At 42.4% G+C, this 15,847-nt stretch overlaps 1 protein-coding gene across 1 annotated transcript in view; it reads right to left on the bottom strand.

Annotated features, from left to right (window-relative positions):
• Positions 1-15,847, bottom strand: part of LOC126088483 (probable G-protein coupled receptor CG31760) — a 777,830-nt gene that overhangs the window by 370,200 nt on the left and 391,783 nt on the right. The window contains exon 5 of the mRNA XM_049906625.1: positions 11,396-11,539. Coding sequence (XP_049762582.1) covers positions 11,396-11,539 — 144 coding nt within the window. The remainder of the gene's footprint in view (positions 1-11,395; positions 11,540-15,847) is intronic.

The raw sequence follows: 15,847 nt of genomic DNA, 5'->3' as shown, positions 1-15,847 counted from the left end.
CTTTCTTCTGTTCATTAACACCATCTTCTAACTCTGGTGGAATACTCAGTCCTGGTCAAGGGGACCTTGCCACTGCTAGCCGCAGTGCTACTGTTCGAGCCTTTACTATTGGGAGGCTGTGGGCGACTTATACGATCATCCTTTTGGGAGGCCTTGGCAGTGGGCCAGGGACCAGTCAACAATCATCACTACGGAGGCATGTACAGCACTCCCTGCCAATCTTCCGTTCATGTAGACACATTCCTGTCGGAGGCAGCAGTGTGACGTAGCCAACATGGCACACTCTGCGTAGCGCAAGTGGTTGCTCCTTGTGTCGCAATCTTCGAAGTCACCGAGAGCGCTCTGGTAACCAATTCAAAAAATGGTTCAAATGGTTCTGAGCACTATGGGACGTAACATCTGAGGTCATCAGTCCCCTAGAAGTTAGAACTACTTAAACCTAACTAACCTAAGAACATCACACACATCCATGCCCGAGGCAGGATTCGAACCTGCGACCGTAGCGGTCGCGCGGTTCCAGGCTGAAGCGCCTAGAACCGGTCGGCCACACCGGCCGGCCGGTAACCAATTGTCCGGCAATGTCAACCGCAGAGGCAGCGCAGAAAATATCGGCCGAGCCGCAGCCAAAGTGCCGAGACGACGCCTGGAGTAGAGTAGGCGCCTCCATCGCTGCAGCAACCGAGATGGCGCGGTGCTGGTGAATCACACAGCATTCCGTCGAGGTTAACGTCCTGGTGCCGGTCACCGAAGCTGGTTACTGCGAATGAATGCAGTTTATTTTGGAACTAAATGACGTTTTATGAGTGCCTTCCGGCACACAGCAGGTCATCTCCCACCGAGCCCTTTCTGACCCTTGCCCCTCCCAGACCGGCCGGATCCTAACTTTGACGAGCGAGTGCTGCTACCTACCGTGCCGACCGGTTGCCGAGTGGTCACACAGTTATTAGTATACATTAGACAATCTTAGCTAATTGGTTATCGGGAGAAGGCGTGCACTTCGAATTTAGTGTACAAAATCCAGAAATTTTGCAAGCTCTACATGCATGAAATACTGTCAAAGAAACTACTTTTTCTGTTGCTATCCATAAAATACCTCCTCTTGTTCACTCTGCTCGTGCAACGTCATAGACAAGGTTCTGTCGGTTTCAGAACTTGAAACGCGTACGTTTCATATGTATTCATTATCAGCGATGGCGAGGCATGACAGAATCTCTGACCAGAGAGTTATTTATCGTTGCTAGTCTGCGCTTGACCGCGCGAGACGACAGTAGCATTAGTGCGCGGGAGACAGTAGCAGTAGCGCGCGGGATACGGTAGTAGTATCGCGCGCGAGACGACAGTAGTAGCGTGTTGCGAGTCGGTAAGAGCAGTTGCGAGTTGCTCTCTGTCGACAGTAGTTGTAGCGAGTGGACGGTTGTACTGAGCGGGCGTCGACATGGGTCGGCGGCGTGCTCTCCCTCCATCTCTGGTCACGATTCAGGACGAGGTATATTGTTATCGAAGGTAATTAAGCAGCATTGCGCTCAGCTAATAACATATGTTAATTGTAATTAATTTGTTCAAGAAATGCCCCAATAATAATTTTTCTATACAGTAACCCTTTTAAAGAAAAAGATTCATTTCAATTCAAAGAATATTTCCTATGTATTTCCTCCAAGAATCAGAATGAAATATACGCCAGCATTGCACAAAGCTGTGCCAAAAAATAAGAGCATATATAGATGGAGTTTTACTGAGGTAAGAATTTATCAGGTTTAATTATTTCACAGGGCCGTAGGTCAGCGCTGCTGTGCCTATAAAATTTGTCAGGTTTAATTATTGCTGTTCAGATGTTACATTCAGTTCATACTTCATTATTCAATTAACATTATTGTGGGTTTAATGAGCAATCTTCATTTCTTAACGTTAATTTTGTGGGGAGTTTACATTTGGGCCATTATTATTCTTTAATTTTGCAGCGAGGTTACGCATTGGTCACTTATGTGGGAAGACAACATTTGGCACATTTGATATAATCATTGAACTTTTAATATTTTTGCGGGGAGGATACAAACTGTAGAAGGGAACACATTCCCAGCAATTTGTAACTATGTTGTTAAATCATTAAAAATTTCTTCCATATAGTTCGTATGAATGTAGGAAGCATAATGCAACGACCTACAAACACCTGCTACACAAAAATAGGAAAGAAACGCGAGCAAGCAGAGTTTGTTTTCTTAATTTCTCCAACGGTACTTCATAAACAACATGCACCATTGTCCTTCAATTTTGATTTTTTGCTGCTCGAGGTTATTGCTCACCTGTAATGGCTTCAGTAATCGCGCGAGGGCCGTAAAATCTGCTCACTGAATTCTCTCGAAGCCCAATTTAACTCAAACTAACGAAGCCAGTTACAGCAAAATTTAATTAGTAAGATAAGAGACCTTGATAATGAGATTAATTTTTTACTCTATACATAGTATGCGCTGTTGTGCTGGCTCGTGATAACTAAAAACAAAGTGTCAGAGTGGCATGAGACTGGAATTCAAAACAGCATCCCAAGAATTTGTCGATAATGCAGTACTTTAATATTACTGTTTTACAGTTTTCTACATAATAGTCCACTTTCACTCCTTAATAACATCAAGGCCTATGAATTTGCTTTCGTACAAACACAAAATAAAATAAATCTATTCTTCATAATGCTTACACGATAGTTTTGAAACTCAAACTCATCTTGCAAACCTAAAATTATATTCTACTTGTTATCTGAAACCTTTTTATGTTATGAAACCTTCATCGAAGCAAAATGTTTAAAATCATTGAATCTGAAAATTACCTTGAAAACTGTTTTCATAATTCGCATGGGATTATCGATCTGAGACCTCGTATGGGGTTGTCCAGTCACCTGATGCAAGTCATTCTATTTGTCACCACTTCGGCGTCTTGCACATCTTTGTGATTTGATGAAATGATTAGGACAACTCAAACACTGATTCTTCGAGCGAAGAATAAGCCTTAGCCGACCAGGAATGCAACTGAGTGCTACGCTGTCTAGATGCTGCGACAGTAACCACTGGACTACGAGGTACTGCCATTACGCCTTTAATCTGGGTTAACAGATATGTGCATGTAGTTATGGCATTCGTTTCTGTATTCGTCTTCCACTTGCTCGCTTCAACATCCAGTAATACAGAAATGTGTTCTCTAGATAATCTTGAAAATTGGGTTTTTGGAGTTAACTGTGCGGTATGTCAGATGTCTGAACACAGACTTGTAGCTATCGTGTCTTTTCTAGGGAAAAATTTTCGGTTCAGTCCGTAGATTATAGAAGTATCATGTTGGTGGTCACTCGAGCAACCCTCGCCGAACGATATATAGTTTCTACTTGCCGATTTCATCCATTCTCTTCTAAAACTATTATTTTGTCACATAGAACTCGATAGTTCTTGAAGTAGTCCATATGTGAAAGCAAGCAAATTTAGATGACTTATTATGGTATTTTATGGGTGTTACACACTGTAATTCGGGTGAAGTCGCCCTTAGATCACTCAAATATGAACGCTTTGATTTTCCTAAGTTTTATGCCAATCAGGAAAGCACCGAACATCTGCGTATCCGGGAAATCGACTGAAAGTTAATTTTCAAGAACTTGTTATGGACAGAATCTGTATCCACTGTAACTACGTCTTGAGAATCCGAAGCTTTCGAAGGACGTAGCGATAAACTCGAAACCCCCATTGCCATTTTTATAGCACTGTCTACAGCCACGCCGGCCGGTGTGGCCAAGCGGTTCTAGCCGCTACAGTCTGGAACCGCGCGACCGCTATGGACGCAGGTTCGAATCCTGCTTCGGGCGTGGATGTGTGTGATGTACTTAAGTTAGGTAGGTTTAAGTAGTTCTAGGTTCTAGGTCACTGATGACCTCAGAAGTTAAGTCCCATAGTGCTCAGAGCCATTTGAACCATTTTTTGTCTACGGCCACGCAGAAGTCTGATGACGTCGGATCATTCTGTCAATAAGTACAAAAGCACAACTCGTAAAACTGAGAAGTGTATAAGAGTCTAATAAATTTGCAGTAATGCCAGACTGGTCACTTTTTAAACAAAAGCGCGAAACCAACTAAGATATTGCTTCTACGTCATGCATCTCATTACTGAGTCTTGAACCTTTCAAAGACTGGTGTGCTACCGTGGCGAGGATGCTTATGTGCTCCGTTATGACTCAGAGAGCTATGAGCTATGCTGTTGGGAGCTTAAGTCCTGTAATGGCCACCGTAGCCAGACAAAGTAATGTCCACAACCCAGGATTGGAGGTGGGGGTTGGGGGGGGGGGAGGGGGAGGATAGGTGCTCTTGGCCATATGGAAGCCGACCGCTCCAGAAGAGACAACTTGGATGAAACTCTGGAAGCGCGAGCGTGGCACATTCCACAAAACAAATCTAAAGGAGACAACGCCAAAATAAAAACAGATGTGTTGGGGTACCTAAACGCCGGCCGGTGTGGCCGTGCGGTTAAAGGCGCTGTAGTGTGGAACCGCGTGACCACTACGGTCGCAGGTTCGAATCCTGCCTCGGGCATGGATGTGTGTGATGTCCTTAGGTTAGTTAGGTTTAATTATTTCTAAGTTCTAGGCGACTGATGACCTCAGAAGTTAAGTCGCATAGTGCTCAGAGCCATTTGAACCATTTTTGGTACCTAAACTTGGCAGCCCCATGACCTACCTACCAAGGCTACAGATCGATAGGTCGGTATCCGGTAAAGAGAGAATTATAGCGTTGCTCACAAGAATCAAGTAGAAAAACGGAGTGGTCTTTTGTTGACGACCGAACTGGGGAAAAAGGTAAGAATAAGAGGACTGTGGAAACTTTGAAAAAGGCCAAATGGAATCTTAGAGGAATAACGAGTAAAGAAGTAAAACTAAAAAGGAATTAATGTCTTCAAAAACTGATACAGCTGTAGTATCGGAAAGAAAGAAGAAACTGCAGTGTTTAAAAGCAATTAATTTAAAAGAAATTAACAGCTGCATTTGAAATTATGATTAAAAGCATCCACAAAAATGTTGCAACTTTATGCATTTAGATATGAAACATATGTGACATTGTAGAGAAAGCTGGTAAGTATAATTTTTAATTGCTCCAGACTATGGAAAAGCGAGGAAACGCATCCTTAGCCCATGTTAACTACCGAGTGATATACACGGGTACAGATCGCACTCAAAAGTACTTATTTGTGACTAAATAATGTTAAATGAAAATTTATTTTTTGTATCTGCATGCTGAAATGTCTGTTCTTGTTGTACAAGTAAATATTTAGCACTTCTCTTGCGATTTTTTTAATAACAATTGCTGTTATTTGAAATCCCACCAGTCTTCGCTGAAATTTAGGGTGACATAAGCAAAGAAAATACTGTTAAATTTTTTTAATAACATAAATTTCGCTATAAAGAGGCAGCTACTAGTTACATCCGTGTCTATTTTCAGTCTGAAGTTGCGGTTATATATTTATAAATCATACTTCGTAACGTATTTTGTATTGTTACAGCGTAGAATACTAAAATGTAGGAAATAAGAAATTTTTATTAAAACTCACTAACATTGCCACTGGCAGAAACAAATCACACTGCCAGAGACAGAGACGGAAACAGACATCGAGCTGGTATGTCTCAGTTTGGTGAGGCTCTCGACACAATATGATACTGTCTGCTGAGTGAGATTATGAATTCAGCAGAAACAAGCTTGGGACAGAAAACCAGAGGAAGTGGGACAAGCGTATTCTTTAGCTTGTGGGGCAGTTAGAAACAAACTCTGTCTCTTACACAACATCATACAGAGAGTAGCTGACACAGCAGTTAACAGCCAGTTAAGTGAATATGGCAGAATAAAGAGAGCACAGTCGTTATGAACTGAGCCTCACATCATAGCCTCACAATTTATTCCTTTAAACCCTCCGGAGTAGGATATTTGTGTAGATTACAGCTCCTTTTGTTCTAAGAAAAAATGACACAAATAAAAAAAAATTCAGAATTAAGCGATTTATGTCAGTTTTCGCTATAGAAAAAATAACATAGAACCTAAAAAAAAATCCTACCATCCTATTATCTTTTAACTTATTCACCACAGTCTGAGATAAGTAAGGAAGTAAATGAGCATGGAATTGACCAATTTTAGGTATAATCATTTATAATGATTTGCATGTTGTCAAGAATCTGACACCCACCGAAAACATTGTCTTAGTAACGATATTTTATTTTTATGCTATACTTTTATTTTATTTTATTTACATTCTATTTAGTATTTCATTTACTTTTATTATACATTAGGTACAATATGAGAATTCTAGATTATTTACCATTTGCCTAAAATTTTTCTGATTTTTTCTACTTTAGCAAACAAAATATTTTCCTGAATTATTGACGTGTTTTGAGTGTACACTCGGCAACAGTTGTGCCACATTCACAAGTAATTTTAATTTCCTGGCATCTCTTTTTACATTCTTTACATATACGATGTCCATCAGTTCGATATTTATCCTTAAGAAAATCATCAACTTTTTTATTAAAGATATGTGTTAGCCAAATAATCTTATATTGCATTTACACTGAAATAATTCCTGTTGTTGTATACCTAATTCTACCATTAACATTTTTCATCTCTGGAAATGGAGACACTCTGTAAATGGACCTGTTCAAAATCTTTCATCCAACAAAATTTCACTGCGCCAGATACCTATATGTGCATTCATGATGGCGTACCAGCTGGAAACCAGTTTACGTAGCACATAGTAGATACTGTGGTATATTATATGAGTTTCTCTATGTGCTGCATACATAATGTATAAACTATTCTACCACGAAACTATAAAACAGTCATCAAGTGCGATATTAAATAACTTCCATGGGACGTCATGTGACTAATATTTTGTGTAGCTGAATAAAATGGAAACTCGACATTTATGAAATAGTTTTTCTTTATTACTTAAAATGTCTGTCAGATATACTTTTGAAGTGCTAAGGAGATTATAGAAAAATTCGGGCTCATGCGGAGGTGGACAGGTAGTCGTTTTTCCCTCTCTCTGTCTGCGAATGGAACGGGAAAGTAAAGGACTAGTTGTGGTAGAGGGTAGCCTCCACTACGTGCCGTACGGTGGCTTGCGCTGTATGTATGTGGACGTAGATGTAGAATCTTATTCGCTACTGTGGTCTACGGCTCTAGAGTTGGGGCTCATGGAGCCAGAAAGATAAGGACAGCACAGGCGCTACGGCGAGCGCAAAGCAGTGTGCTGATGTGAAAAACACCGACTGAGGCGAGGTGGGTGGTATTAGGCTTTCTACTTCTTGACCTAGCACTAAGAAAGAGAGGTGCACAATGCTGGCTCAAAACGAGCGAATATGGTAATTTTAAGGAGATACAGGGCACAAGAGCTGTATCGAATAAAGAAATTAAAGCATGCACTGACAGATAATGGCAAGAAATCTGGGACAGGGCAGAAACAGGGAGGAGAACTTCCTTCCTAACACAAAAGAAAGTACAAGAACGAAATACTTCCTTCCGACCAAGGGAGCTATGCATTACCTTTCGGGACATGGTCTGTATCCCATCTACTTACTAAAATACGGCAGACGGACCACAGACACTTGTGAATGAGGAGCAGTCGGGATCCTGGGAGACATCGTCTGGAAGAGTGCCTTTAGGCAAGATATTGTAGACCAGAATAGGAACGCACTTGGAGATGTTACGGTTTCTAGCATAATAAGGAATGAGGGACAGTGACATAAGCTGAACTGTGTCACAGCTAAAATATCAGCTTATAAACTGCCAGCCTGCTTGGCTGAGAGACAGCCAAGAAGAGGTCATACGTCATGACAACGAGACGCGCCATGGCAGAACACACACCAGTAATAATCCTCTGGAAACAGTGAGAAGCCGGCCGGGGTGGCTACAGTCTGGAACCGCGCGACCGCTACGGTCGCAGGTTCGAATCCTGCCTCGGACATGGATGTGTGTGATGTCCTTAGGTTAGTTAGGTTTAAGTAGTTCTAAGTTCTAGGGGACTGATGACCACAGATGTTAAGTCCATAGTGCTTAGAGCCATTTGAACCAATTTTGAACAGTGAGAAGATGAGACTCGGGGAGAACCAGGAAGGTCTTCCCGAGACCACCACAGCCATCTCTTAGTTTCCACGCCTTGGATGACACAGCCACTGAGTTGCAGCTCACCACGCCGGGAGATAACCATCCAGACCAATGAGAGAGCCAGCTTGGTTTTAATACCAAGAACAACAGTATGGTGTAATGTTGTGTACTATAGTCCTTTGTCGTATAATGCTGTAGTAGTGTAGTCCAGAATTTTAAATTACAAAATTTGTGACTTACTAATGCCGCATAGTGTAATAGACCAGTAGTGTGCGTCTTCTGGATTCCGGATGAACAGGTATCTGTGGGTTAGGTGGCCAAATGGTAGTATGTAGAGTTTTGTAGTTATTATTATTATTATTATTAGTGGTATTATTATTTTTAGTATAGTTGGTTGTACGTAGATTAACCCCCTCCCCCCCTTAACTAACATTATGCTTAGTTATTCCTAACATGTGTATCTTGAAATTTTCCCGGCGTATTGATTGGTCCATCTGGTGCACCGGGCACATGTGGTATCTGATAAGGACAGCCTTCCTAAAGAATTAGAACATTTGCAATCCGTCATCAGGGAAAATGGATATTCTACACGCCAAATCCGCACAGCCATAACAAAGAAGAAATGTAAAGAGAAACAAGAAGAAGAAGACAAAGAGGTGGTCAGGTTCAGGGCGTTCCTTCCGTCTGTGGGTAACCTCTCCTCTAAAATAGGAAGGATTTTAATGAAGCATTGTGTTAAAGTGATCTTCCGACCACCTACGAAAATATCGGCTTTGCTTGGCTCTGTGAAGGACGTTCTGGGTCTGAGGAAGGCGGGTATTTGTAAGATCCCTTGTCAATGTGGCAAATCCTACATTGGCCAAACTACTCGCACAGTACGGGAAAAATGCGTGGAGCATGAGCGTCACAGACGTCTACTATAGCCCAACAAATCAGCCATAGCAGAACACTGTATTTCGACGAGACACTCCATTGTGGAACAATGTTTTTGGGAATCCATTATCAAGGAGTCCGTGGAGATACGATTGGCAGAGGATCTTATTAATCGAGACGTCGGCTTTCAGATGGATAAAGCATGGGATCCTGTAATTTCTTTAATCGCTTCACAGAGACATTGGTCCGCATCTAGTGCGACGGCTGACGAAAATTGATTTTATATTTTCGACTACCGCGCCTCAGCTGCGCGAAGGCGCTTTACGGCAGATAGCGCAAATGTAGGTACACCACTACTCATGCGCGGCCCGCTTCTGCTGCAGAGCGCGCCAAATTAGATAGGGGGCGCGGTATTAGCCTTCTCCACTGCGCAGGCGCCGCCGCGACAATTTTCGGTATATATAGAACGACGCGCACCAGTAATCTTCCAGGAGATCATTGTAGGCAAAACCACCCCCTCCTTCCGCCTCCTTGATGTTTATTTAACCGTCTATGGGCGTCCTATCGCCCTCACTCCCACCCTTAAGTACCTTGGCGTCACCCTCGACCGTCGCCTCTCCTGGACTCCCCATCGCCGGGCAATCCAAGCCAAGGCACGGTCCCGACTCCTTCTCCTCAAGCTCCTTTCCGGCCGTACGTGGGATCTGGACCCCTCCACAATCCTCCACACCTATAAATCCCTCATCCGCCCTATCCTTTGTTACGCCCATCGAGCCTGGATCTCCGCCCCCCCTACCTTTTATAAATCCCTCCAAATCCTCGAACGCCATGCTCTCCACCTCGCCTATCGCATCCGTCTCCCCTCCCCCACGCGGATCCTGAATGATCTCATCCCCTTCCCCCACCTCCTCCTTTTCCTTGAAAGGATACCGATCCTGTACACGTCCCGTAAACTTGATCCTCCTCACCCGCTCGTGTCCCCGATCCTCTCCGACCCCTGCCCGCTGCCGCGCCTGTATTCCCACGTCCCACCCGGTCTCCATCTCTCCACCCTCCTTACCCTCTCCCAAGGTGGCTTCCGCCAGCTCCCCCTCCATGATGATGTCCTCATCCCCTCCATCTACCCCTCCTATCAACTTTGACCCTGCCCCCCCCACTTCCGGTGTCCTTTCCTTTCGGCACCCTCCCTCCCTTCTCTTCTCTTCACTTCTCTTTCTTTTTCCCCCGTCCCCTCCCTCCACCCCTCTTCCCCCGGGCTTCCCCTCCCCCTTCCTCCCTCCCCCCTATCTCCCCTGCCCGTGGCATCTCTGCTCTCCCCTCTCGCTCTCCCCCTCCCCTTCCTCCTCCTCCTCTCTTGGCAGTTCCCCGGACTCGCACACGCATAGTGAACATTCGCGCGCTGGAGATCATCGCCATCTGTGTCTTGTGTGTGTGACGTCGTTTTGTCTTTTTACTGTCCGCCGTCCCGCTACTACGTTCACTTGAGACGCCAGATTCATCAGTGTTCTGTGCGCCATGTCAACGTGTTTTCGGTGTTGTTATCGTCGCTTGTGAACGGCTCCGTGTTTTTTGTGTCTATGTGACCTCCATCTTTTGCCCGTCACTATGTTCATTATACTTCTCCATTCTTGTACTATTGTCAACACTATGGCTGAAGAGCGGCGTAGTGTGCCGCTGACAGCCTACCTGATTGTTCAGGTATTAAAATTACAATAAAGTAAAAAAAAAACTGTAATCTTCAGTCTCGTACTCACCTGAAGATGGCTGCATGTTTGTTAGCCGAAATATCGTGCCAAGATATCAACGTGATCCGGCTGCAAGCCCGAAATATGATGGACCTATTCCTAACATATTTGAAACTATGTGAAAATATTATGTGCTTTATTCACGCAAATCCATGTACAACATTCTTACGGTTCTTTTATATAGATAACAGTCAAAAACAAAATAGCAGATAAATAAATGAATCAGTAAACGCATTAAGATGACGTTACTCATTCCCGTTTTGCTGCCATATTGATTTCCTGAAACAGTGACTGTGGGGCTGGTCCCGGCGGAGGTTCGAGTCCTCCCTCGGGCATGGGTGTGTGTGTTTGTCCTTAGGATGATTTAGGTTAAATAGTGTGTAAGCTTAGGGACTGATAACCTTAGCAGTTAAGTCCCATAAGATTTCACACACATTTGAACACTTTTTTTTATTTTGAAACTGAGAATGCATTGTCAGCTAGTAAATTTTGTTGTTGTAATATCGGTATTACTATGGGTTCTTTCATTTCATGCATTGTTTCAGCCCTTGAAGTTCGCCTATACTGGACATCAGTTACCTTGTGGACTTGACTGTTAATAAATGAGAAATGCCAGAAAAGCACCCTTATCTTCTATACGTGTTACGGTATGGTGGGCACTCACCATCATCAGCTTCTCGTACTCTTCCTCGATGATGGAGCCGTTGAAGTACCGGTAGCGGGCGTGCACGTCGGGGAAGTAGAAGCCCTTGCGGCAGACGCACTTGTAGCTGCCGCGCCGGAAGCCGAGACCCGGCAGCGGAACGCACTGAAAAGAAGCATACGTTCGAAACATGCCACATATTGCGAAAGTGGGGAAGAATTAAAGCATCTACAGATGGAAATTAAGAACGAAATGTGCGAGGAGAGTAGCTTAAACAAAGACGAAGTAGCAGCGGTAGTGAAATTAGCGACGAATTTGACATCAAACTTGGGAATGAATGCTAACTTTTTTTAGAGTCAGTAATTATATGTATCAGCAGACCTACCAGAGAACAACGAAAGAATTACCTATAGTGTCTCACGCACATGGGATACTAATATCTTCCATGCATGGACCGCCGGCCGGTGTGGCCGAGCGGTTCTAGGCGCTTTCGTCTGTAACCGCGCGACCGCTACGGTTGCACGTTCGAATCCTGCCTCGGGCATGCATGTGTGTGATGTCCTTAGGTTAGTTAGGTTTAAGTAGTTCTAAGTTCTAGGGGACTGATGACCTCCGATGTTAAGTCCCATAGTGCTCAGAGCCATTTGAACCATTTTTTTGCATGGACCCAGTAAAATTGTATTTCGCATAGTCAAGTGAAACATCTGTAGTAACAAAAACTCACAATAATTACGATAAAATTATGTTGCCGGTATGTATGCTATTATAAGGTCCTTAGACGTGAGAAATCTTCCACTTTGAATATTTTTTAAACTATACAGATTCTTAGAAATACCGTTTTCCAACCCAAGTGCTCACCTACGTTGTCTTGCTAATCCACTTTCCCCACGATTTAAGCAAATTATTTGCATCAACAAAGTGCTGACTTGTATGCCTTCAGATAATGGTGTTTGTATTTCGCTGCAAGCTTTTTGTTTCGGGGGCACTTTCAAAAATCACACTGTACGAATTCTGGGATTATGTACACGTAATTGATTTCACAAGGTAAATAGTTTTCGAGGAAACTTTGTACTCGTTTCCAACATTAACCGTGTTCACGGAACATAAGAAATCACGCATTGATTCTAACTTCACACTTCCTGCAGCATCATAAGTAACCCGAATAAATGAATGTAATACGTACAGACATTTGGTATGAGCGAATTTGTATGCCAGCAACGATTATGATTATTTAGTAAAAAATCAATATCAGTTAAGAGCGGCATGTGGAAATCTGTAATCTCTGCTGTCTTTCCACGATTGTCAAACAGCCAAGTATCTCTATACTTCCGCAACCTGTGTCTTTATCTACTTGTGTGTCTAGTACGTACTTAAAACTTTTTTTTTCCTTTCCGGTCATCTGCTGCCATGATTGCATTTCTATTGCCTCCAGCAGGATTTTCTACTGTTCTGCAGTATCTGAATTTCTCAACCAGTAAGAGGAAACACCAAGAAAGTGATCTGGTAAACATGCACTTTCTTACTATACTTATTTGTTACCTTCTAACATTCATTTTCATTGTCATCAATGATGCTTTTCGTAGAGCTGTTCTCCTTTTTACTTCTACTTCATCTATTTTTATTGCAATTATAGTGCCAAAATACCATAAATGCTATGCATGATCAAATGCAGTGTCATCGGTTGAAGGAATTGGCAGACAAATCTCCTGACTCATAACTTAGTAATGTTTAGTCTGATCACGCTATTTGTCGACTTTTCAAAAGCTCCTCATGCTGGTAACAAGAATATCCACATATATCCTTGAAACCGCAGACTTGGATGCAATTTTTTTGTTTTATTGTATTTATGAATAACTACTGAAACTTAACCAACAGGTATCTTAGCGTCTGGTCTAGTAGTAGCATCTTTGACAAGTAACGAACATGTCCTGGATCTACGGTCTGATCCTAGCCACTACTTTAGTTCCGAATTAAAATCACTAACATAAGCGGCCGAGTGCGTCCATCATTGTCAAAGAGAGCGAAGGAGCGGACAGCAATTCAGGACCTCTCTTGCCCTTGCGGGATATTGCCCCAGAAAGGTCTAAGAATCTGCAACTATCAACGGAATGAGTCTGCAGAAGACAGTGGAAAAAACTGCATTAACGACAGTTAATGTGTATACATATGAGATGTCGCCTGTAATTGAAAAAGTGTCATGATGATCTCTCCTTTGGCGAAAGATTCTTGGTTAGTGTCTCATTCGGACCTCCAGGGCAGAACAGCGCACGGTATACGTGTCTGTTAGAAAAGCATGGAATAACCGGCGAAAGAGTAACATTCTACTAGTCTGACCGCGGAGTATCAGAAGTTCGAGCAAGGTAGGGAAGCTGGAAAATGTGTAAAGGGAAATACGAAGCTCAGTCTAGATACAGAGGGAGCCAGTGAAATGAAATGGAAAGAATAAAAGGATTTCCGATAAGAAGAATGGAGGCTGTTATCAACAGCAGTAGAATTTAGTATAAAACAGGTAGGATTCATTATGAATAGTAAGATAGGGAGGGGAGTGAGTTAGTACAAACAATTGGGTTGTAGGTTTGTTCTCATCAGATTCGTACCACAGGCGACAACAGGTACACATGTCGATGACGCAAACAGAAGATGAAGAGATAGAAAAAATATTTGAGGACATCGAACGGTTAATTCGGTATGTAAAGGCAGATGATAACATAGTAGTCATGGGGGACAGAATGCGGTTGTAGGGGAGGGAATAGAAGAAATACGAGACAATATAGTCCTGGTAGTAGGAACGGAAGGAGAGAAAGAGTAATTGAGTTATGCAACATATTTCAGTTGGTAATAGCAAATACACTGTTCAAGACTCACAAGAGGAAAAGGTATACTTGGAAAATTCCCGGAGACACCGGAATATTCCAATTAGATTACATTATGGTCAAGCAGAGATTCCGAAATCAGATACTGGAATGAAGATGCAACCAGGAGCAGATATAGACTCAGATCAGAATTTAGTTATGGTGAAGACTAAATTGAGGTCCATGCGAATCGACTATATGAACCAGTGTGGAAGGATGTGGAATATTGATGTACTGCAGAAGGATGAGATGCGTTTGGAGTTCATTATAGATGAGATTACTGTGATAAGGAGTACTACAGCTGTGAAACGCATTCGACAACGTAAAACTGTGCAAAATGATAGAAATTCTCTTGCTTCGTTGGTGACGCGACTTGTTACTTGCGAAGCAGTCGACTAAACGAACTTCTGCATGGTTGCCAGGACATTTATGGCAAGGAGTGTTAAGATTCATCAGTTACTGTCACAGCTAGTAGCTCAATTACTGGAGTCGCGAAAGCAATTCTTAACATGTAAGTTTTGCAGTAAAACTTTATCTTATTTTGGAAGCAGCAAACATTTTAGAAAGTGAAAACTATACAAGTAAGTTGACGAGTCATTGCTGCGGTAAACACTCCATCATTGACACAATCGTAGTTCAGCAGAACATTACAGCAGGGTCTGCATATTGATGAAACGACGTTTTTATACTCAACAAAATTTACTTAACAAATTCAATGTTGTATTTTTAGTGTGATTATTCAGAATATTTCATACAGATGATAATCGAATGTAGCGGCATTACTCAGTCCCATATTAAACAATCGCTTTTAATACACAGAGTTGCCAAACAATGCCTGCAACGTTTCGAAGTTTTCGTATGTGGAATCCTACACACATGGTCGGATTCGGATTTCCAGTGCAGCATGACACAATGTGATCTACAAATCTTAGGCATGAGGTGTGGCCACAAGTAGAAACGAGCAGAAACTGGTAAAAAGCAATAGAAAACTAAATAACATCCCAGTGATTATTATTCCAGTTTCTGTGACTTAGGTGTTAGGTGAAGTCCAGCTATGGGTAATGTTTATTTATAGCAATGACAACAGCGTTGTTAACAGCAGGAAGGCTGAAAACAACTTTCAGGAACGATTTCCTAACAGTGAAATTTATATTCGACACTGACACGTTAATCTTCTCAGGAAAGCTGTACATGTTATTTTAAGTTTACATTTTATACCCGTTTTACATATGCTGCCGTCATGTATTTTGTTGCCTATATAGACGGACTCGTGTACTACTTTATGCGTCAGATTTCCTAACTTAATTCTCTCAGAGTCGCCTCACTTAATGCGACTGCAGTTTATAACCCTTATATTTATGTCTATACAACAAAAGAACGTAAAGTCTCGAGTTACTACTGTGATACGAAGCGTGAAGAAACGTCAGCGGCAGCAGCGGTCGCATTCCGTAAATGCAGCACGTCCAGCACATGTAAAGTCCGCAGACAATATCTCCCCATCGAAATAGATCTCTATATACAGGGCTATTACAAATGATTGAAGCGATTTCGTAAATTCGCTATAGCTCCATTTATTGACATATGGTCACGACACAATACAGATACGTAGAAAAAGTCATAA

This window comes from Schistocerca cancellata, chromosome 6 (genome assembly GCF_023864275.1).
Source record: "Schistocerca cancellata isolate TAMUIC-IGC-003103 chromosome 6, iqSchCanc2.1, whole genome shotgun sequence".
Lineage (NCBI taxonomy): Eukaryota > Metazoa > Arthropoda > Insecta > Orthoptera > Acrididae > Schistocerca > Schistocerca cancellata.
Note: the sequence above shows the minus strand (reverse complement) of the source record. Positions and strands in the feature narration are given on the sequence as shown.